Here is a 23,660-nt window from a genome sequence, read left to right as displayed (position 1 = left end):
GAAAACAGTCTGACTTGCTCCTCAAATGTTTAGTTATAGTCATCATGTGACCCAGCCTTTCCACTTCTAGGTTGTACTCAATAGAACTAAAAACATCCACACAGGGACCTGTACTTGAATGATCTCAGCATTTTTATTTAGAATAATGCCCCCCCCCCAAATGAATAGCCCTATCTCTTGTATGAGGCTTACTCAGTATGACTATTCTTATGTAACCCATATTCTTTTTTCAAGATGTGAAACTGGAATAAAGGTTGCCTCCAAGGAGAGACCAGTGTAGGAAAAATAGTTGTTTTCAGTAGGAGATGGAAAAATCGGGAAGCTACTGCTATTGGATCTTCTCTTAGAAAATGCCATAGCCCTCAATACTTCAGGTGTGTCATCTTTGGGACCCTCAATCAAATCCTTTCTTTACAGACAAGAAGAATTAAACCCAGAGAGGTAACAGTGGTTCAGCAAGGTTAGAAGTCAGGTGAAGATACTCCAAAATCCTAAAGATGTGAATTGCTATCTTGTCTGGCCCTGGCAAAGCTGCCATATTTCTCTTACCTTCCTCTTCACGGTACTTTGAAATGAGAGTTGGGGGGAATGCCCTATGAAAAGTCTTGTTTTTTTTAAACCTGTATAGTGGGGATGAGACTGTCAGCTAGGTAAAAACTTGTTCAGGAAAACTAATGAAATAACTGTGCCTGATCCACAATAAACACTCACTAAATGTTAGCTGTCTGTGTTACTATCACTGCCAAAACACACTCATAAGATGTCACCAGGGGCAAGACAGGGTTTCCCACAGCCCTGTAGACAGGAAGTTTATTAGTGGGAATTACCCTCGGCCATTCAGCAGCCTCTTAATGAGATCGGTGCTATTCTAGGCTGATCCCCCTTATCAACAGCACTGTGAACTGTGCAGATCATGATGCTTAATTTTTCTCTATGGAGTCAATCCTTTAATCCTGACTCATCCTGGCTGAGACTTAGCCAGGCTTTGGGTGAGGCATTCTTTGCCAGCACTGGACCAGAACAAAGCAACCCAAAGCTCTAGTGGAAAACAAGTTGAGATGCTTGGGAGGCAGTGGGGCCACCACAGGGCCCAGGACTTATTTGCATTTTAATGGCTTCCACCCAACTTCCTGACTGATAGGAATAGCACTGGTATCCTGGCTCTTCCCTAATTACCACTCAGATTCCAGAATCTGGCAGAGGAGCAGGTGAAAGAGATAAGGGGGTTGCAGAGGAAGAAGAGTGAGTAGGGGCTAAAGCTATGAGAATCTTGGGTCCATGGGATGTGCTCAGGCAGTAGGTCCAAGTCTCTTATTGATTCCCTTATGGTCAACTCTAAATGCCTGAGGTGGACTCATGGTCTTTCCTGCTACAGGCTGTGGATGGCAAGGGTGAGCAGGTGATAGGAGATATGGATGCTTGGTAGGAGGAGGACAGGCTCAGAGACTTGGATGCTCAGGAGGGGATCAGTTTGCTGCCTGAGGTTACACAGCACAGAGGTGCACAGAGTGAGAGCAGGACTGGAGCTCTAGTGTCCCAGCTATCAACCAGGCTCTATTCTGCTTTGAACAATCCCACTTGAGATAAAATATAGAACCTCCTCTCCCAAATCATGTGTTTAGTGCTCATATGTTGAACAAACAAATGAGTGAATGAAAAAAAGAAAGGTGGGGGTAGGGTGGTAGTACACCTGGTTGAGTACAATGCACAAAGACCCAGGTTCAAGTTCCCCGTCTCCACCTGCAGACAGAAATTTTTACAAGTGGTAAAGCAGTGATGCAGGTCTCTCCTCTCTCTCTCTCTCTCTCTCTCCCTCCTTCCTGTTTTCAAATTCTCTGTCTTTATTTCAGTAAATAAATAAATAACATATTTTAGAGAAAAAAAAAAAGGAAGGAAGAGAGGTCACACTAACAGAACACTATGTAGCCTAAAAGACAATCTAGTTCTGGTAATACTCTATTACTCAGGCCAGATCTTTTGTAAACTTCAGAGATACAAGAAAGAAAATGATTAACAGTAGAAACAATAGCAGCTACTAACTGAACAACTGTAAGTGACACACACTTTTCTCACATCTTTTCAAGCATCTCCAAAGGGGCTTCAGAGGAAAATGGCAGTCCTCATATTATCCCTGATGTCTCTGCAGAGTCTTTGGTTGTCCGTGGGAAGCAGTTCTGGGCACAGTATGCATGATAAGTGGTCTACAGTAAAGAAGGAAGGGCGACTCTCTCCCCACCATAGAAAGAACAGAGCCACACGTCAGGGGCTTGGGTCACTGAATGAACACGTAAAGGTCATCTGCATTTGCCTATGATGAGGCCAAGAAAGAAATAATTACATTAGACTACTAAGAAGTAGGGATTTTCCCATCAGTCTGTCTCTATAAGAGAAATTTGAACAGAAATGGATGTTTCCATGACAAGAATTAGATCTTGGGGGTATGGGTTTGAAGTCTAGGAGCTGAGTAGGAATGCTTTGATAAGCTGGCAAAATCAAGAGAAATTCATCTGCAGAGCTATAGCAGGGTGAGATGAGACTCCTCACACACACATGTTGGTGGGGATGCAGAACTGGTAAAACCACCTTAAAAACCAATCTGACAAGTTCCTCAAATGCTCAATTGTAGTTAGCATGTGACCCAGGTTTTCCATTTTAGGTATATACCCAGTTATACTAAAAACATCCACAGAAGATGGTTCTTAGTGTATTTATTTAGAATATACCCCCAATAAATAGCCCTACCTGTTGTGTAAAAAAGGTGCTCCCTGGATTCATAGCTATAGCAAAACTGGGAGGCTCATTAGAAATCTGAGCTCTCAGGGGTCAGGTGGTAGTGCAGGGGGTGAAGAGTACGTGGCGCAAAGCGCAAGAACTGGCATAAGGATCCCGATTTGAGGCCCCAGCTCCCCACCTGCAGGGGAATCGCTTCACAGGCAGTGAAGCAGGTCTGCAGGTGTCTATCTCTCTCTCCCCCTCTGTCTTCCCCTCTTCTCTCCATTTCCCTCTGTCCTATCCAACAACAAATGACATCAACAAAAATAACCACAACAAGGCTACAACAACAAGGACAACAAAAGGGGGGAAAAATGGCCTCCAGGAGCAGTGGATTCATGGTGCAGGCACTGAGCTCCAGCAATAACCCTGGAGGCAAAAAAAAAAAAAAAAAAAAAGAAAGAAATCTGAGCTCTCTGGGGCCAGGTGGTGGCGTACCAGGTTGAGTGCACATGTTAGCATGCGCAAGGACCTATGTTCAAGCCTCCAGTGCTCACCTGCAGGGGGCCAGCTTCATGAGTGGTGAAGTAGTGCTCTAAGTGTCTCTATCTCCTCCTTCCATCTCAGTTTCTCTGTCTTTATAAAAAAAGTAAATAAGTAAATAAATAAAAATTTTAATGAGAAAATAATCTGAATTCTAAACAGCTTCTTGGAAATACCAATACTTGCTTGCTTGAGGACACTGCTCCATGGGACACAGCATTACAATGAATGTCACTCTGCAAGGACATACTCAGTCCTGGGATTCCCAGGATGCCCAGAGTTGATGTTAATTGTTACCCATCTCCTGCCTCTGTTCACCTTGGTATCAGACCCCACTCAATGTCCACCACTGCAACTCTAGCCTGGCCCTAGTTGGCCTTTCGCCAAGTCTAGGAGCCATAATTTTCTTTTTAAATATTTTATTTATTCATGAAGAATGATAGGAGTGAGAGACAAAGAACCAGATATCACTCTGGTATATATGCTGCCAGGGACTGAATGCAGGACCTCACGCTTGAAAGTTCAAAGCTTTAACCACCGTGCTGCCTCCCAGACCACAAGAGCCACAATTTTCTGGATGGCTTATTCAATTCTGATCCCCTCTCTGACTATGCTTCCACCAAGCCTGCTTCCCTTGACCCCAGCACAGACTCCACCTTGTCAAAAATGCCTAACTGGAGCTCCCTGAGGGCAAGTCTCGTACTCCAGAATCATTTTCTGGGAAGGAGTCACCTCCCCCCACGCCTGTCCTCAGGTTTCAGGTCAGCTGTGATATTCTCTGCCATATGGAGGCTGTGAGAAGGGGTGAGGGCTAGCAGCTGTGGGGCTCCTCACCTGCGTGGGACTGCATGTGCTCCAACAAGTTGTTGTAGAATTGAAACTGAATGCCACAGGCGCCACAGGTATAGGGTTCTGGGAGAGAGAAGAAGCAGCGGCATTAGGGGCAGAGGGAACCAGAGGCCTTCCTGCTGGGAGCCGGAACCTAAACACATACTGGGGTGAGGGGGCATCTATCTGTACTCCCATTACTAACTAATAAAGGAGAGGCTTCAGGAAGGAAGGAGTAATGGAGAGAGGATGTTCAGATACAGAGGCTGCTTGGTTTAATCGGGCAGGTATTTATTGAGTGCTTACTGTGTGCCAGGCAGTGCTGGGCACTGAGGGTGGAATGGGGGAGGACAGAAGACAACACTGAAAGGCCAAGAGGTGGCTGAGGGCAGAAGTGGCAACTTTTTGGTCCCACAGCCATCTCCCTCTGCCATGGGAGCAGTCACAGGATCTCTGCTTACAACGGGAACAACTGCATGAAAGTACAAGTGAGACAAAAAAGCAGGGCTCAGACACAGATGGCTGGAAATGGCAGAGGTAAGGGCTCAGAAGTGGAAAAAGCCTCAGAAGAGTCAGAGGAAATGGGAGTGAGATGAAGAACGGGAGAAAGAGAATGTAGGCAAGCAGGAGGGGTGGTGGAGGAAGGAGCAAGCCCATTGTGTGCACATGACCCCTAGTTTCTAAGGTTTAGTACTCAAGTCAGCATCTGGCACAGGGAAGAGAGGAAGAGATGAGGGACCCCAAAAAAGAAGCAGCAAAGGGGAGGAGGAGGTTGGCTGAGAGGTGACTTGAAGAGGAGTTCTGAGGTTGCCCCTGTGGGCAGGATGGGAAATGTTCCCACCAAGGCTGGGGCTGGCAGAGTCTGCCTTCCCCTGTCCAAATGACACCACCCACCTGGGTCTGGACCCTCCTGCATCCATCAGCTGCCAGCTCTGCCCAGGAGGGCAGGGTGGCCCAAAGTTCCTCTCACTGGGCCAGATGCTCCAGGGAGACCTCTTCCCTACCTTGCCCTCTCCAGCCCCCCTTGGGACCATCACTTACTCTGTAGGAGAGGGAAAGGTTTGGAAACCAGGGGACTTGCAGTTTCTGCAAAAGAGAAACAGTTAAGCTAAGTCTCTTGCAGTGCTGATGCTCTGGACAGACTGTCACAAATCCTATTTTGTGTGAACAAGGAGCTGGAGGAGGCTCTCAGAGGTAGAGGGGGCATCTGAGAGCCGAGTTTGGATTCTGGGCTTGGGCACTGGGCCAGTGCCAAGGCCTGCCAGGGACATCTTTCCAGGACATCCTCAACTCTGAGAAAGTGGGTCACAGAGGTAGCCCCTTTCAGACAGGAAGCTGGGAGTGGCTTCTCTTTCCTGGTAGCATCATGTAAATGTTTGGCAGCAAGTGTCAGTGTGGCCACAGGGAGGGCTGTGCTTCTGAGTCCTGAGGGTTTCTGCTTGCTGGAGCTCCCTGCACACCTGCAGGAACTGGCAGGGGAGCCTCAAACCTAGGAGGCAGCAGAGCAGGACTGACAGAGATATTTGGAATTCAGGCTCCTCCACTTACGCTCTGGGAGGTGCGGTGACAAATGACGTCTTCTGAGCCTCAGTTTCCTCATCAGCAAAGTGGAGATAGCAATAACACAACTCCCCCCATGGAACCACAGGAAGAATGAAAACAGATAAGACACACACAGCTCTACACATGTGCCAGGCACATAGTAAGCACTCAATAAAAGTGGCTGCCAGAGGCAGGAGCAGAACTTCCTACTGCGAGTTCCAGATCTGAATAGTCTTCAGCTCTGGTGGAAGGAGAAATCTAGGGGCATAGTTCAGTCTGTTGAGAGAGCAGACTCCCCCAGGATGGGGGTTCCAGTCCTGGCTCTGCTACATATTCTTGTGTGGCCTTGGGCATGTCACACTGTCACCGGGACGGGAGGTTCACCTTTTGGAGGGGCTGTGTGGTCATGTTTTCTAGAAGGGTAAAGCTGTTAGAATATTCTCTCTATGGTTAGTCATGTCAAAATCCTTGGGGCCCCCCAAACATGGTATCTTGCTTGCTTCCTCAGGAGATTCATCAGATTGCTCAGTTTACTTAAAAACAAACAAACAAACAAACAACACCCATCACCACCATCCTGGGGACCTCCCTAGAAATCCATTTCTGCGAGGATCTCTGTGTCATTCCCCTGGGACTGCAGAAGGCAATCTTTCATTTATTGGATAGACACAGAGAGAAATTAGGAGGGGAGGAGGAATAGAGAAGGAGAGAGACATTTGCAGTACTGCTACCACTCACGACACTTCACCCTCTGAAGTTGGGGACTTGAGGGTTTAAACCTGGGTCCTTTTGCATTGCAACACGTGTGTTCAACCACATGTGCCACCACCCAGCCCTCTGTTTCAAATTCTGACTTACTATTGTTTCATTGCCATCAGGGTTATAACGGGGGCTCAGTACCTGCATGATGAATCCACTGCTCCCAGCAGCCATTTTTCCCCTTTCTTTTTATTTGATAAGACAGAGAGAAACTCATTGGAGGAAAGACAGAAAGAGGGACACATGCAGCACTCCATGCAGATAGGGCTGAGGGGCTTGGACCCAGGCCCTTAGCATGGTACTGTGTGCACTCCACCTGCTTTGCCACTGTCCATTCACTACAGAGGGGAATCCTGAGAGTGAGCCCGAGCTGTAGGTGGTAGAGTTGGGGTTCAAACCTCAGCCAGAGCTGAAGCTGGGGCTTAAATTACCATGCAGAAGCCTCCACATTTGGGTCTGTGCTCCAGTCCTGACTGACACTGAAGCTACATTCATCGCCTGATGACACTCAGGGAGCGTCTAGCAGGATGCCAGGCACAAATCAACTTCTGCCTCAATTGTCCAGCAGTTCAGTGAGTGGCACTCACTTACCTGTCACATATCCAGATATTATCCCATTCTCCCTGACCACTACTGTGTCTCTCTTAGACAAGCCACCAGAGCCTGGTAGGCTGGTGCCTGCCTGCCTGTGGAGTGGTCTTTGGCTGCTCTGTCCTAGATACTGTACCAGGATCATACAAGACACAAGACACCAGGGGGAGCCAATACACCAGGAATTAGGGCAAACCCTGGTAGTGGTTGGGAGGGAACCAGAACCCCTGAATGGTATTAGGTCCAAAGGGTCTGAACTTAGAATCTGTACTTCCTAGGACATACCTCTCTCCACTGTAACATCATTGTTTCTCCTGGAAATAACCCAGCTACAACATTCACCCTATAGCCATTAACAGTGGCTCTTTTAGATCTAAACCTCAGGGGCCAAAGCAGCTCACAAGGATAGTGCGCTGCTGGCTATGTGCAAGGCCCAGGTTCAAGCCTAACTCCTCCACTACATTGAAGCATTTCTTTTCTTCTCTCCTTCTCTAACTTTAAAAAAGTCACTCCAGATCAAGGAATCTCTGGAGAGTGAAAAAAAAAAATCAAGAAGGAGGAGAAATAAATAAAATAAAGAGGCTATGGGTATCAAGGAATTTTGTCCATGAGAAAAAAAGAAATCACATCGCCAAGATAGCCCTGAGGTCAAGAGTAATGTCCTTGGAAGGAACAGCCCTCCCACTTCTGCCAGGCCCTGGCTTCCTCCTCACTCCTTGCCCCTGTCTGATGGTCGGGCCTCTGGTCTGCATAGCATAACATGGCCCTGGGATAGGAGAGATGGGGCCAGAGAAGCAGCAGTCATAGTCCAGTTGCAACCGTCTCAGGGTATACTCACCACTGGAGTTTTGGGAGCTGCTATTCGTCTCTTCAAAGTGATTTTGTGCTTTGCCTTCCACTCTCCGACTGAAAGCACTTTCTGCTGGGTTGGGGACAAGAGAGAGTGAAAGAAAACAAAGGCAAGAGGTCAGATCTGGGTCCACAGTAGGAGGCAGGCTGGAGGGTGCTCAGAAGCCAGTTCATAGGCAATGACCCTGCACTGGGGAGTACCAAGGACTTTATGCTGGGGACTCCAGGACCCCAAATCTAACTCCTTCAGCTCCTCAGGCTCACCTGAGTTGCTAGATACCTTCTCCAGGTCCCAGTCAGTATTAGAAGGCATGGACCCAGGGTTGTGTGTGTAATATCAGACAGATGAAATCTAGCAAGTGAACGGATGGCAAGTGGACTGGGGTCTTCAATTTTTGCCCAGGCAGACCCATACTTTTAATACTAAATCATTTAGACCTGCTATCCACACTACCTTTCCCTGCCAGAGTCTGTAGGCAGAGGAGCAGGAAGGGCAGATGGCAGATTCTAGCTCCATAGTTCAGTGTTCTTGGGTGGCACCATGTGTGAGAACAGAGGCAGCATTATGTCCGGATCACAGACCAAGTCAGGTGTGGTAAGGGTTCCCTGGGGCAAAGAGGGAGAGAATGGTTCCTAGTGGTCCCACCTTTCCCAGGCCAGGGTGGGGATGCAGAAGTGTAGAGATGGGGTCTGATCAGGTGGAAAAACAAAATTAGTCCCAGCCCTATCTGTAGAAGAGATGGTAACAGAGTATGTGAGCAGGATGGCCACTCAGCTCTCCCAAGGTGCCACTAGTACAAGGGGGATGCTGGCTGCTCCAGGGGAGAAGGGTATCACTGGTATAAGCAACCAACCCAAGTCCTTTGTTGAAGGGCAACAACTCCCATGAAAAGGTCAGACCAAGAAGTTCCAGCAGAAAGAGACCCATTTAGTTCCACTAACCCAGTATTCCCAAGCAGGTTTGGCCACCGAAATGTCTAATTTTTTGAAATGCCCAGTTCTTCAATAGCCCTCAAAAATGGGGATCTCAGGAAGCTGCTCTGGGAAATACCATTATCGCCCAATCTACCAAACACCAGGAGGGTTAGATGATGCTGGAGTGAGAGGAAAAGAAGCCAGGGGAAGCTCCATTCCCTGTACTCTGATCCCAGGGATCCTCTGGAGGCAGGCCCCTTCCTGCAGGGTCTGTGAATGACAGCACAAGGGAGATCTTTTCAAAATGTGTCTTCAAAATGCCTGGCTGGCAATCACACATTGGCCTATCTCAAGAAACCCTCAACAGGCAAAGACAGTTCAATCCTTGGTCTGGGGGAGGGAGTGGAGGTGGTGGCCTTATTTACAGAGGACCTACGAGACACAGGCTCTGACCCAGTCACTTTACATCCCTGGGTTTCCTAGATTCTCCCAAAAGCTCTACAATGTCCATGTTGCTATTTGAATTTTATAGGCAAAAAGGCAGAGGAAAAGTAAAGTGATCAGGTTCTTGGAGTTGGAAGCCAGAAGAACAAGGAGGCTTCATCCTCAGGGTAAATACTTCCTTTTAAAAAGGTCAGGGGTGGGGGGGATAAGAAAGTAATTTCCTTGTCCATCTGTTTATTTAATTAGTCAATTAAGATCTTGCTCCAGTATGATCCCCTTGCTTCCAGTCGACATTTCCCCCCTTGTTTTAAACTTAGATAGAGAGAGAGAATGAGACAGAGACAGAACATGAGGAAAGACATCACAGCACAGCTCTACCATTCACAGAGCTTTCCCTGGAACTGTGCACAGTGCTCTCACATGGCGCCAGGAAATGGAACTCAGGTGTTTGTACATGATCAAGTGTGGCCTCAACTGGGCGAATTATTTCCTGGACCCTCTTTCTCCATTTTAATCCTGGTGATTACAGGAAAATGACTTTTTGTTTGTTTGTTTTAGGCCAACCAACATATTGATGGAATGCAGCACAACAGATTATACTGTGTCCCTGGGTGGCCTCATCGATGAGAAGGTGTGACAGGTGGATCAGAGGCAGAACATTCAGGAGATCAAAGACCAGGTAAGGTCTGGTCAGGGCTCCCTGGGCCACTGGAAGGGGGATGTTTCTCTGATGACCACTACAAACACTTATAGCTGAAAACAAGCAGGAGGTACTATGTGCAAGGTCCGACAATAGATGCTGCACAAAAGCACAGCTGCCTGATCTAGAATGGAGAGGGTGCTGATGACTTCCAGCTCTGACATGCAGGTTTCTACATACACTTGTGCTCTCTGTCCAGTCCCATAGGGGGACCCAGGTGTGGGTACCAGCACAGGTCCTCCATGTCACATAGAGACAGTCAGGAATGTGCCCCAGAGTTTGTTGGAAACTTACTTGGTGACACCTAGGCTGGGAGCTGCAGTCAGTTCTCTACAGAAACTGCAAATATAAAAGCTCCCAGGCAAAAGGTAAAGCATATAAGCAAGATTTAAAAGACAAGCTTCCATTGTCTCACTGCACCAATATCTACAACCAATGAGCCTGTGACAACCACTTTAATTCTAGTTTATGACTACTAATACAAAACAAAATGGCTACTGCTTTTCTCAACATAGATCCTGTTATCTTTAGAGCTAGGTACAACAGACACATCTTCAAACATTTTTAAGAACCACATTCTTAGTCCCTCCAATTAGCCTTCTGAATCAAGAGCAAAGGCAGGCACAACTAGCCACCAATCCAATCTAACGGTTCATTTAACTAAGCGTTCTGATTACTTGTGGATTTCAGGAGTGACTTTGGGCCTTTTGACGGCAATACAAGCCCCCAAAGAGAGATCATATCACTCTTGTAGATCACCTACACCTTACAGATCCTAGTATGCAGCACAAAATATCAGAATTTCTGACATTTGAATTCAACATACAGTGTGTCTTATCCCTTTTTTTTTTCTGAGGGACATATTATAACCCTTTCATTGCCTGGTCTCCATTCTGGAGATCCCCTTTCTGCAGACTTAGAAAACACTGGGGCCAGCATGCATTGCTTTCCCACTGGGTGACAGGAGGAGTCTCATGGGTTTTTCTGCATAGAGTGAGGCTGAAAACACTCTTGATCAAACACTCTGTTTTGTGGAGAACAGCTCTTCATAGAAACGAGTTAGGTTTGGGGGTGCAATTTCATGCCGAGAGGGTTCAGGCAGATGAGGTAAATGGATGAATTGAGGTGGATGAGAGGCAGACAGGAGTGTGATCACAATGAGAAATGACACCCACCATGTGGGCACTGGCCACTGTGCTCAGGAGGTAGGAGGAAGGAGAGCGGACTGTGGCAAACTGGAAAGTACATGCTCTGTGGAAGGAGGGTGCAGTGGTTCATCACCAAGCCAATTGTTACCCTGCATGAAAGTGGGCCCAGGACCACCAGATCTGACTTTTCAATGTCAGCTAGAGGTCAAAGTTTCACTTAAAGTCTAAGTGCTCAAGTGTGAGTAATTAAACTACTTCGTAATTTGTAACTCCTTAGGCCATGACTTAATTTTTTCTCTTGTTAATTTATTTTATTATTATTTGCAAACCGTTTTGTACAGCTCTCTGATTTAGGTTAAAAAAATAAAAAACTCAGACTCAGAGAGGGTAGGGGACTTCCTAGAGTCATGACCAGTCAGAGACAGAACTAGGACCCTTATTTGTTCCAAAGAACCCTGGGACCTCCACACTCACTTTTACAAGGGAACAATGACCTTATGCACAGCGGTGGCAGGTGGAAGAAAAGGGCAGGGAGGACAGAAAGTGTGGAGGTGACGTAGGCCATTGGTACCTGCAGTTGCCTTGCTTGCTGGAGATCCCGAATTTGGAGTGCGGAACGTCTGGGTTTGGGTGGCTGGAGGGGTGCGGTGTAAGAGGGTGGCACATCGGACCACGGAGGCCGGAGCTTTTTTCCCCGACTGGTTCGTCTGGGTCTTCGCTGCCACGAAGCGTGGAGACGGGGAAACCTCTGGATGTGAACACTCAGAGCCCGTGTCTGGATCGTCCGCCGGCTCCCACCCAGGGGCAGTACCTGAGAGGGGTGTGCTCTCAGTCTCCAGGGATGCTGGAGCCAGCCCAGTAAGTGGCTCCCCAGGCTGCAGACCCCTACACCAAGGACTGAAGCCTTGCTTTTTTTTTCAGTCTGTAGAGGGTGAAGACTCTGGCTCCCACCCTGAGCCTAAGAAAAGCCCAGGAAACTAGAACCTCCAGTTTTTCCTTGGGGGAGAACCTCCCGCTCATAGGCGCCAGCCCACTGTGTGGATCACTCATAAGCCTTGGTCATTCCAAGCTCTGAGTGTCTCAGAGCCCAGCTTGGGACTCAGACTGATAGATAGCACCTGAACAGGTTAGCCCAGGAACAAGTGACTATTCTAAAACATTTGCTTGTGAGCTTCTTTTACTTTAAGGGAAGGCAGACTTGAAAGCATTACAGAGAGTAGAAAGGCAGAGCTAAGCCAGGTTTGACTGGGGTGAGGGGAGAACAAAGGAGCCCAAGAGTTCCAACCCAGGGATTTAGGGGAATGGGCTTTGGTGCTCTCTGGAACCAAATGGAAATGGGGGCTCTGAGTAGGAAGCCTCAATCCTCTGCCTGACACTCCCACTGAAGCAAGTGCAGTAGCTCTGCTGACATCACTCCCTAGACCTCTCAACTTCCTCTTCTGCATTCTCTGCAGAAGCTGGACTCTCTGAGAACACAGGGCTGACATTCAAATGTTTCCAACACTGGTGGCCTTTATAGCAATGTGTCCTCTTCATACTGTATGAAGCCTGACTACTGGACTACCCTTTAGTCATGCTTCCACATTATAGTAAGAGGAGTGGTGGTGATATCTTTCTCTCTCAGGTGCAGTCAGTGTGTGTGTGGGGGGGAGGGTGCAAGGGACCTCTTAGGTACTGACTGGAGACTCACAGCATCCCAGAGGTGTGACTCCGTCCCTGAGGCACCATCTTGACTCAGAACTGGACTGTAGTGTCCCTGCCTCCGAGGTGAAAGTAGGCCCCCTCCAATGCCCCGTTCCCAGGACAGTGCTTTCTCATCATGTCTAGAAACTAAAAGGTGCTCACTGCTCTTCTATCTTTGTCACTTCTGGAAAAAGGCAGGAAGACCAGGCCTGGAGCAGCAGGAAGAGCCCAGGAAGATGAGTGGCAGAAGCAGGGCTCCATTCTGCATGGGAGTCTCATACTCTTCACTTCCCACAACTAGCCTTGGTTTCCCCACTGCATCTTCACTACTGAAAGTGGGATAACCATCCCTGAGTCACCAAGCTCAAAGGGAACCCAGGAAAGTCATGGAAGCACTCTGTGTGATAAGCTGCTTTAAGTGTAAGCAGCTGGTGCAGTCTGGATAGTAAGTTTCTGGCTGCACAGTAAGTCAGTGGCAGGAGGAGATGGGACATCAGCCTGCAGGTTACTCAAGGAGGTCTGTGCACAAGGTCACATGGCCCCCTGCAGCATTGAGCCACATATCCCAGGCAACTGGGTACAAGGGACAGAGAAGTCCTGAGAAATACACCAAACATGGACTTTATCTCCTAAACTTCAGCCACCATCATGAAGAGTGGTTATAAGAAGAGGAGACCCTTTCATGGTCCATGCTTTCTGCTATCAAAACTTGGTAAAAGTGTGCTCTCTTCCCCAATGTCAGGGATCAGGGAAACCAATAAAACACATAATCTAATATACATGTATGCTCCAAGCACCTGCTCATCTCCTGCCCATCACAATCTTTTTTAATTTCTAAAATTAATTTAATTATTGTGGACCGAGACAGAGAGAAAATTATAGGGAAGGGGGAAGTAGAAAGGGAGAGGAAAAGAAGAACATCTGTAGCATTGCTTTACCGCTTGTGAAGGTGGGGACTGAACACTTAAACTGGGATCCTTGTGCAGTGTAGCATGTGCATCACTAGATGCACCTTTCCCCTGCACCTTCCATTCTACAAGATGGTTTCTTTTCAAGGTACATGATTTGTTTTCTGCACAGCTGGGGCCTCACACATGCATGACTTCACCACTCTAGGCTGCTTTTTTCAATTACAGAGACAGAGACAAAGAGAGAGGGAAAAATACCACAGTACTAAAAGTTCCTCTAGTGCCACAGCAACTTCCATGTATTGCCAGGGCTCAAACCTGGGCCATGAGCATGACAGTGCATGCTCCCTACCTGGTAAGATATCTCTTTGGTTCCTGTATGGCCTTTTAGCATGTGCAATTTGCCCTCTATCTACAATGTCCTTTCTTCTACTTTTATTTTGCCTGTATAACTATAGCTGGTTATACATACATACATTTATGCAAACATCAATTCCTTAGGTAAGCTTCCCTAACAGCTCAGCTGGTTACTTATTCTTCAGTGCCTTCTCCTTTTTCCTTTCTAGATAAGGACACATGGTATGGACTCTTGATCAATAGCTCTTTCCCTGTTAGCCTATATATACACTCCGTGAGGGTAAGAACTCTGCTGCCTGGACCCAACAGTGCATATTTCTCCAACATATAAGTGCTCAACAAATATTGTAAAATCAGGGAATTAATGCATGAATGACAAGTCAGGTAAAACTTAAAACCACTTAATCAGAGTAGATCTGTCATGGACTGCTGAAGGGAGGACCTAAGAAGCTATCTCACAAGTTATCCTCCTAAAGCTCAGAGAGGTGTAGGCACGACTCCAAGGTCAGAGAGCAATGAACCCCCCAGGCTCCTAACTCATTTCACAAAACAGTTTTTTCCATCTGTTGACATAGAAATGTCACATGGAATCTTTTTTTTTTTTTTTTTTTTTTTTTAGACAGACAAATAAGATAGATAAACCACAGCACCAAAGCTTCTTTCAATGCAATGAGGGTGAGATTTGGGTTGGGCACAGAAGAAAGCAACACACTACCTAAGTGAGTGATTTCACTGGTCCCTCCCATGGAATCTTATCAAGCCGGAATTCCAACCTGGGGTTTCACAGAGAAAAGGAACAGTTTCATAGAGATTGGCTAATTGTTCTTGTACAAAACGTGAAATGTCTACATATAAGAGAAAGAGATTTTTTTTAAAACATAAGAGAGCTCTGTGGTTTCTATCTGTAATGCTGAAAATTTAGCTACAGCCAAAAAGTAAAAGGCTAAAATTCTTTTTAATGCATTATTATTGTTATTATTATTTTAATTTGGTGCCTTTATTTATTGGATAGAGACAGTCAGAAATTGAGAAGGAAGGGGGAGATAAAGAGGGGAGAGACAAAGAGACACCTGCAGCCTTGCTTCACCACTCCTGAAGTTTTCCTATTGCAGGTAGGGACCAGGGGCTGGAACCCAAATCCTTATACACTATAACATGAGAGCTCAGCCAGGTACACCACCACCCAGCCCCAGGGATTAAAATTCTTAAATACGAGGATTCAAGAAAGAAAACCATTCAACTGAAAGGATAGAGAGACCAGCTGGTCTCCTTAAAGTCTTACTAGTTAAGAAAGGTGGAAAAGTATTCAAGGTGAATGGGAATAGTGTGTTCAAAGGCTAAAGGTGAAAATGAATGGAGGAGTCCAATTTAGGAAACCCTCCTTGTGGCTTTTAGTCTTAGGAAGAGAACTTGAGACTATACAGTCTGGCTAAAATAACTGCTAGTCCACCCTCACATTCAAGTGTAAAGCTGGACAAAGTACAGGAAATTCAGCTTTCAGAGGTCGAAACAGCAGGTGGAAGAGGGCTGTGACACACAAAAGAGAACCTCCCATGAGTCTCTGGATTATTCTAGCTCTCTGTAATGTTGCTGAACCAAGAGACTGGGAATAGACTGGGAATAGAGCTAAGGGCTGTTGTAGTAGCTGGAATCTTCAGGGCAGAAAAACAACGAGGAGGGATGTATGTACAGGTTAAAAAAAAGAAAGTAGGAATGTGCAGAGGGTCCCTTGAAGTCTTTGGTCATGTGGCAAATTGCCTTAGCAGTCAACAACTACTGGGAGGTTGTGAGCTGAGTGGAGATTCAGAGAATACCTAAGATGAGATGTTTGAGATCCCACCTGACAAGGAGCATTACCTTGGGCATTCGTCTGAGATCCAGAAAAGTCATGCATTAGAAGAATTACTCTAAAGTTATAGTAGGGACTATTCTATTCCCGTCCTATCACAGCTTAAACATGCTTTTGATAATGCCCTTGAATTATCAAGTTGATCTATAAGAAAATTAACTGGTTCAAGCAAGAAAAAAGCTCAGTACTTTTCAAAGGAAAATAACAAAATCCTGACACTTAGAAACACAAGATCTATAATAGGAAGCAGAGGATAAAAAAATTATCCATCAATTAAAACAGAAAAATGTAACTGAAAATTAAAAGGAAAAATCATTCAATGAAACCACAAAAAAAAAAAAAGGAAAATAAATGACAAAGTTGACAGAATTAGCAGGTAATGATCCTAGAATAGCTACTACAAATATGCTCAAAGATCTGGCCTGGGCAGTGGTGCATTTGATTGAGCACACACATTACCATGCACAAGAACCTAGGTTTAAGTCCCCACTCCCCTCCTGCAGGGGAAAAGATTCATAAATAGGTGAAACAGGGCTTGCAGATCTCTCGATCTTTCTCTCTCTCTCTCTCCCTCCCTCCCTTTTTCTCCCTCTCCCTCCTCTTCCTCCTATCTCCATTTCTCTCTATCCTATTAAATAAGATAGAATGAAAAAAAAAAAAGAAAAAGAAAACATGACCACTGGGAGTGGTGCATTTGTAGTGCTGCCACTGAGCTCCAGTGATAATCCCGGTAGCACTAAAATAACAATAACAATACTCAAATATTTGAAGGACAACATGAACCCAAATAAGACTTACTATTTCTCAGGTATCTGTGGGTCAAATGTCTGTCTTCTTCAAAAAACTGTCTATTTAGATCTTATGATCATTTTTGTATTGGGTTGCAGGGTTTTCCTCTCTTGAAAAATGATATAAAGCAGGCTAAGTGGTGGTGCACACAGTTGAATGCACAGATTACCATGCACAAAGATTTAAGCCCCTAGTTCCCAATTGTGGAGTGAAGCTTCAGGAGAGGTGGAACAGTGTTGCAAATGTCTTACCTTTTCTCTCACTCTCTATGCCCTTCTCAATTTCTCTCTGTCTTATCAAATAAAGTAAGTATCTTAAGAAAAATAAACATATTATAAAAAGGAATCAAATGATACTTGTCTTTTTAAAAATCTTGTTTATTTATTTACTCCCTTTTGTTGCCCTTGTTGTTTTATTGTTGTAGTTATTATTGTTGTCATTGTTGGATAGGACAGAGAGAAATGGAGAGAGGAGGGGGAAGACAAAGAGGGGGAGAGAAAGATAGACACCTGCAGACCTGCTTCACCGCTTATGAAGCGACTTCCCTGCAGGTGGGGAGCCAGGGCTCGAACCGGGATCCTTATGCCGGTCCTGGTCCTTGTGCTTTGCGCCACCTGCGCTTAACCCACTGCACTACGGCCCGACTCCCCAAATGATACCTGTAATGATAAAAAATATGGCAACTGAAATAAAATTAATTTGATGGATTTTTTTTACCTAATAATATAGATTGGACAGGAGAAAAGATCAGTGACTCTTATGAAGAACATTAGAAACTATCCAAATTGAAGAACACAGGTAAATAAAATAAAAAATAAACAGATTCAGTTAATCTGTTCATTAATCAGCCTAGTATATATATATATAAAAAAATCTCAACACTGGTTAAAAACTTCCCAATTTTTTTTGAAAAAATGTAAACCCACTGATCCAAGAAACTGACTGACCCTAATAATACAGACTATCAGAAAGAAAACTATATACCATAATCAAGTTGCTTAAGACCAGTAACATAGAGACATAAAAACAAGTATTCAGAGAGGGGAAAAAAAAAACACATCAAATACAGTAATAATCAGAATGACCTTGAATTTCTCATCAGGATCAATATAAGTCAGAAGATAAAAATTAAAATACTGAAAGAAAAATCTCTAAACCTAGAAATTCATGTCCCAAGAAAACATTTTTCAAAAGGAAAGATGAAAGAAAAAAATCTTAAGAGACACGTTCACTAACAGACTAACAATATAAGAAATTAAATTGAAAAAAAAAAGTTCTTCAGAGAATAAAGGAAAATGATAAGTGGAGTTCTGACTTATGCAAAAGAAAGAAAAATTTAAAGGTTGTTGAGTTTGCAATATTGTATACAAGTATATAAAAAGGACAGGAAGGTAGTAAATTAAGTATATTATAAGCAGATTTAAAATTATTTATTTATTTTCTCTTTTGTTGCCCTTGTTGTCTTTTTATTGTTGTTGTAGTTATTGTTGTTGTTACTGATGTTGTTGTTGTTGGATAGGAAAGAGAGAAATGGAGAGAGGAGGGGAAGACAGAGAGAGGGAGAGAAAGAGCACAGACTGAGTCTTTTTAATACATAGGCTGAGTCTTTTGATATGTTGACGCTCTTAAAAGCTTAGTCCAGAGAGAACAAAAGCAACTGGTGGCATAGCTATGTACAAATAATGTCAAAGGACATGCAATATGGTGCGGGTGTGTATGATACAGCAAATCCTAACAAGGGATTCTTCAAAGTTAACCCAATTGCCAAACAATGTGATTATCGCAATAACAATCTATTGTCTTCTTAAACCCTAAGACAACAGGAATCTCCCGCTTCCTCTATAGAGCCTATGTTTCTCCCAATCCTGGAACCTCTGGGGTGGGACTCACTTCCCTGCATGCTTCTCTCAAGTCAGGCCAAATAATATTGCATCTGCTGATTCCAACCTAATCAATGCGATGAGTACCCTCTCAGCATGCTTCACTTCAGACTGTGTACAGAGAAATCATGGATCGCCAACCCTTCACCCTTATCATTCGGGTGAGACCTTTCCTTTCATGGTAGTCTCTAATTCCATTCCAGGAGGCTCACTTCCTAATAAAGTCCCAAAACCTAGATATAGGCCATGTACTATAAGATAGAGCATATGTTCACATGTATCCATAAATTAGGGCAAAATATATACCTGAAAGCAAAAATACACAATAGTCTTTAGTGAGTCAGTATCAAATTCATAATGAAATAGTGTCCACTTAGACTTAGATACCCTCCTCACCTACTTCCTTTTACAGTTCTCTCACTCACTGGAATAAGTCAAATTTTAAGCAATTATTAGGGCAGGCAAAATGGATCACCTGGGTAGCATGCCTGCTTTGTTGTGTGTGTAGCCCACATTCCAACCCAATTCCTGCCATGCTGGAGAAAGCTTAAGTGCTGTGTATAGTCTTTCTGTCTCCCTGTCACTATCTTTCTACCTGAAAATGACGTCCTGTAGCGGTAAAGGCCCAGAGGTGAATAAATTATTTAGTTAATGAGTAAATAAATAACTCATATGCTTTGAAAAGAAAAGATAAAGTCAGTATCAGGACAATGGTTATTAGCAGGAATAAGAAATGTAATTATTGGGAGTCGGGCTGTAGCGCAGCGGGTTAAGCGCAGCTGGCGCAAAGCACAAGGACCGGCATAAGGATCCCGGTTGGAACCCCGGCTCCCCACCTGCAGGGGAGTCGCTTCACAGGCGATGAAGCAGGTCTGCAGGTGTCTATCTTTCTCTCCCCCTCTCTGTCTTCCCCTCCTCTCTCCGTTTCTCTCTGTCCTATCCAACAACGATGACAACAATAATAATAACTACAACAATAAAACAACAAGGGCAACAAAAAGGAATAAATAAATAAATAAATATATTTTTAAAAAAAAGAAATGTAATTATTCAGAATAAGGAGCTGTCTATTCATCAAGGAATGATGATAATAGTGTGTACACTTAAAAACAAAGTTTTAATATATAGAATAAAAAAAGAGATTTAAAGAAAAGAGAACTAAAGGGATAGGTGTGTCTACATTTACTGCTGCAATGTTGAAAGCAGTTGATTGGAAAAAGCTTTATAGACCTACCATCTGATCCAGGTATTCTACTTTCAGGACCAACCAAGAGAAATGAAAGTGTTTGACCATACAAAGATGCCACAAAAGTTCACAGCAGCTTTACTTGTATTAGTTCCAAACTTGAAACAACCCTAATGCAGATAAAGGAGATTATGGCACTTATATCTGGATGACCATCTAGGTTAATATTATTAATATCATCCATTAATACTATTAACTCGTATCTATTATTTCAACAGATAAAGAAAATTGTGGTGAGGCCAGGCAGTGGCATAACTGGTAGAACAAACATGTTTCCATGCTCAAGGTTCATGCGTCCCTTGCTCCCCACCTACAGGGTAAAGCTTCATGAGTGGTGAAGCAGTGATGCGGCTATCTCTCTTCCTTTCCACATTCAGTTTTTCATATATATATATGCCACCAAGAAACAATTGTGTAGGCACTGAGTCCAAGCAATAACGGATGGACTGCACCTCCTTAACAATGGAAAAGAATACATGCAAACATGAGTGAATCTGAAAACAATTACACTGAAAGAAGCCAAATCCTACAACCCATAGAGAATACATACCACATGATTACATGTATGTAATACTGTAGAAAAGACAAACTAGTCTATACCAATGGGAGGAAAATCAGTAATTTCCTGGGAGTAGAAAAGTGGTGACCCTTCCATCAGGAACATCAGCCTAAGCCCTCTTGTGGTCCTCTCCAAGACCTTGTCCTCACTGTAGAGAAGCAATGGCAGGGTCTGTCCCACTCTTTGTAGGAGGCTGTATCAACCTCCTATGCTACCCTAGGAAGACTGGTCCTGAAATGAGTGCAGCCTAGAACGTTCCAAGCTGTGACCATGAACTGGAGAGCTCAGGCTGACAAGGACCCAGAGGTTATACAGCCTCCTGTGCTAAATATAAATATATGTGGCTCCTGGGTCAGGTGGATGGGGTAAACAGTTCATTTTATTCATAGATTTTCTTCAAGATTGGGAGATACTCTCTGCCCTAATCCAAATATCTACCCCTTTTCTCAACTCTGACATCATTATCTCAGACAATATTTTTATCCAACTCCATGTTAGCTATCAAACTCAAGCAAAAACTACAAAAGTTAAGGGACTCTAGGAACATACCTATATAGGTTTCCACACTTCTTTCCATCCTAACATCCCTAACATTCTCACCTGCTCTATTCCTACTTTTTGGTTCCTGTTCATTAATCATTTTGTCTTGATTTATAGCTTAATTGCCTTTCAGCCACCAAGCTGCAGGTGCTATCATGATTCAATCCTGACTTTCCTAGGAAGATACTCTCACCAAAGTGATCTGGAACCTCATCTCTCCAGAGGTCAACCCCACTAGGGAAGAGAGAAACAGACTCGGGGTATGGGTTGACCTGTCAATGCCCATGTCCAGCAGAGAAGCAATTATATCTTCTGTGCTCCCCCCCCCCAATAATTTTGGTCCATATTCCCAGTGGGGGAGAAATGATAGGTTAAGGTAACCAGAGGGCTCTGAAATCCAATTCCATCAGGACCTGGAGAGAAAAGAATAAAAAGGGAGGACCATTTGGATGTAGTAATAGGTATATGTGTTACTTAGAATGGAAGAGAAGATGGACCATGGGGGAAAAATGGGCAAATGTATACAAATAAAGACAGATAGTTATAGAAATAATAGTTAAGCCATATCTGCCACCTTAGGAGAACTGCTGTAGCTTCCAATGAAGGGAATGGGGATACAGAACTCTGGTGGTGGGAACAGGTGTGGAGTTGTACCTCCTTTTCTTTATTGTTGTTGTAGTTGTTGTTATTGATGTCATCGTTGTTAGGTAGGACAGAGAGAAATGGAGAGAGGAGGGGAAGACAGAGAGGGGGAGAGAAAGACAGATACCTGCAGACCTGCTTCACCGCCTGTGAAGCGACTGCCCTGCAGGTGGGGAGCCAGGGGCTCGAACCGGGATCATTACGCCAGTCCTTGCGCTTTGCGCCATGTGTACTTAACCTGCTGAGCGACCACCTGACAGTTGTACCCCTTTTATCCTGTAATTTTTTAAATCAATATTAAATCACTAATAAAATTAAAAAAAAAGAAAATTAGTGACCAAGGGAATATGAAAGCATCTGAGGAAACATGGTGTGATGGGTATGCTCATTATCTTGATTTCAATAATATTTCATGAGTGCATACATAGATCAAAATTTGTCAAACTGAATCCAATAAATAGTACAGGCAAGTTACCATGTGCTATACCTCAACTAAAGTGTAACCTTGCTTAAAAAGAAACAAAACTCCAGATTGTTAAAAGATTTCAAGACGGGAGTCGGGCTGTAGTGCAGCGGGCTAAGCGCAGGTGGCGCAAAGCACAAGGACCGGCATAAGGATCCCGGTTCGAACCCCGGCTCCCCACCTGCAGGGGAGTCGCTTCACAGGCGGTGAAGCAGGTCTGCAGGTGTCTATCTTTCTCTCCCCCTCTCTGTCTTCCCCTCCTCTCTCCATTTCTCTCTGTCCTATCCAACAATGACAACAACAATAATAACTACAACAATAAAACAACAAGGGCAACAAAAGGGAATAAATAAAATAAATATATAAAAAAAAGATTTCAAGACACAAGAGGATAGCAATCTAATGTATCTAATATCTAATGTATTAGAAGAAAAAGACTTTGTAGGAGACTATGCTACATCCTAGTAGATTATCACAGAGAATTGAAAGAGAAAGAAAGAGCTTTAAAGACCATCAGAAATCATCACCACTAAACTGGTCTTGCAAGAAACACTAGAGATTTCGATTTAAAAATATCCCACCTTGACGCAAAAAGACCTCAAAAATATTAACACAGTGCAGGGAGAGCATGTGGTATAAACGTGAATGAGCTCAACATCAACCTAATTCATTGTTATTATAGGACCTTCTATGTAAATCTTATGATAACTTCAAAAGAAACTTTCATAGAAGAGACACAAATTTCTTGCATAAGAAATTAGAAAGGGAGTTCAAACATAACACAAAAGGGAGATATGAAACGAATTTTAGAAAAATAAAAGCACAAAGACAACTACAAAAATGCAAATATTAAAGTGACAATGAATATTCACATGTAAATAATCACTCAAAATGTTAATGACTTTAATTTATCTACTAGAAGATCAATGGTGGCCAAATGTACCAAAAATTCAAATTCAAGCTGGCAAAATAGCTCACTTTGCTATGCACATAACTTAGGAGGGGCCTGATGGTAGCACACCCAGGTTCACACTGCAAATGCACAAGGAGCCAGGCTCAACTCCCTGGTCTTTATCTGTAGAGGGAAGCTTCATGAGCTTCAGTAAAGCAGTATTTCAAACGTTTCTCTTCTCTTCTCCCTCTATATGTCTTTCAATTTCCTTGTCTTTATGCAATAAATAAATAAATAAAATATTTTAAAAAGTCATTTGAAAATATTAAAAATAATAAAAGTGTGTAGTGAAGTGGCAGGTTACTAAATCAGCACAGAAAAACCAGATGCCTTCTTATATTCAGATAGTGAGCAAGAAGAAAAATAAAACTATCCCATTATGAATATATCATAAATAATTCAACACCCAGCAGTAAATTATACAACAAAAATAGTAAGGTACTGTTAAATGATTAAGAAAACAAAACAAAACAACAAAAACAAAACACAAGACATAAAGAGAAAAGATATCACATGTTCATGGATGGGGAAAATTAAAATAGCAAAATGGACATTTTGCCATAAGTAATAGGCAGATTCAATGCAATCCATATTGAAATCCTAGAAGTATGTTTTTAAGGAAACAGAATGGAAAAACACTAATCTATATGGAATCACAAAAAAATGCCAAATAACTACAGCTATCTTGAGAAAAAGGAGGAAAAGTGAGAGGGATCATGTTACAGGAATTCAAACTACACAAAATGGCATAACTAAAACTA

The 23,660-nt window shown here is 43.8% G+C and overlaps 1 protein-coding gene across 24 annotated transcripts in view; it reads right to left on the bottom strand.

The window, feature by feature from the left end:
• ZNF618 (zinc finger protein 618) overlaps nt 1-23,660 on the bottom strand; it is a 244,126-nt gene that overhangs the window by 21,767 nt on the left and 198,699 nt on the right. For 11 of the 24 annotated variants that reach the window (XM_060200021.1, XM_060200019.1, XM_060200010.1 and 8 more), the window contains 4 exons: nt 11,603-11,842; nt 7,814-7,897; nt 5,125-5,169; nt 4,090-4,167 (listed from right to left, as the gene is read on the bottom strand). In XM_060200021.1, the coding sequence (XP_060056004.1) occupies nt 4,090-4,167; nt 5,125-5,169; nt 7,814-7,897; nt 11,603-11,842 (447 nt within the window). The remainder of the gene's footprint in view (nt 1-4,089; nt 4,168-5,124; nt 5,170-7,813; nt 7,898-11,602; nt 11,843-23,660) is intronic. The other 13 variants (XM_016189842.2, XM_060200003.1, XM_060200006.1 and 10 more) reach the window with 7 other exon arrangements.

This window comes from Erinaceus europaeus, chromosome 10 (genome assembly GCF_950295315.1).
Source record: "Erinaceus europaeus chromosome 10, mEriEur2.1, whole genome shotgun sequence".
In the NCBI taxonomy this organism is placed as follows: Eukaryota; Metazoa; Chordata; class Mammalia; order Eulipotyphla; family Erinaceidae; genus Erinaceus; species Erinaceus europaeus.
This window is presented reverse-complemented; position numbering and strand designations above follow the sequence as displayed.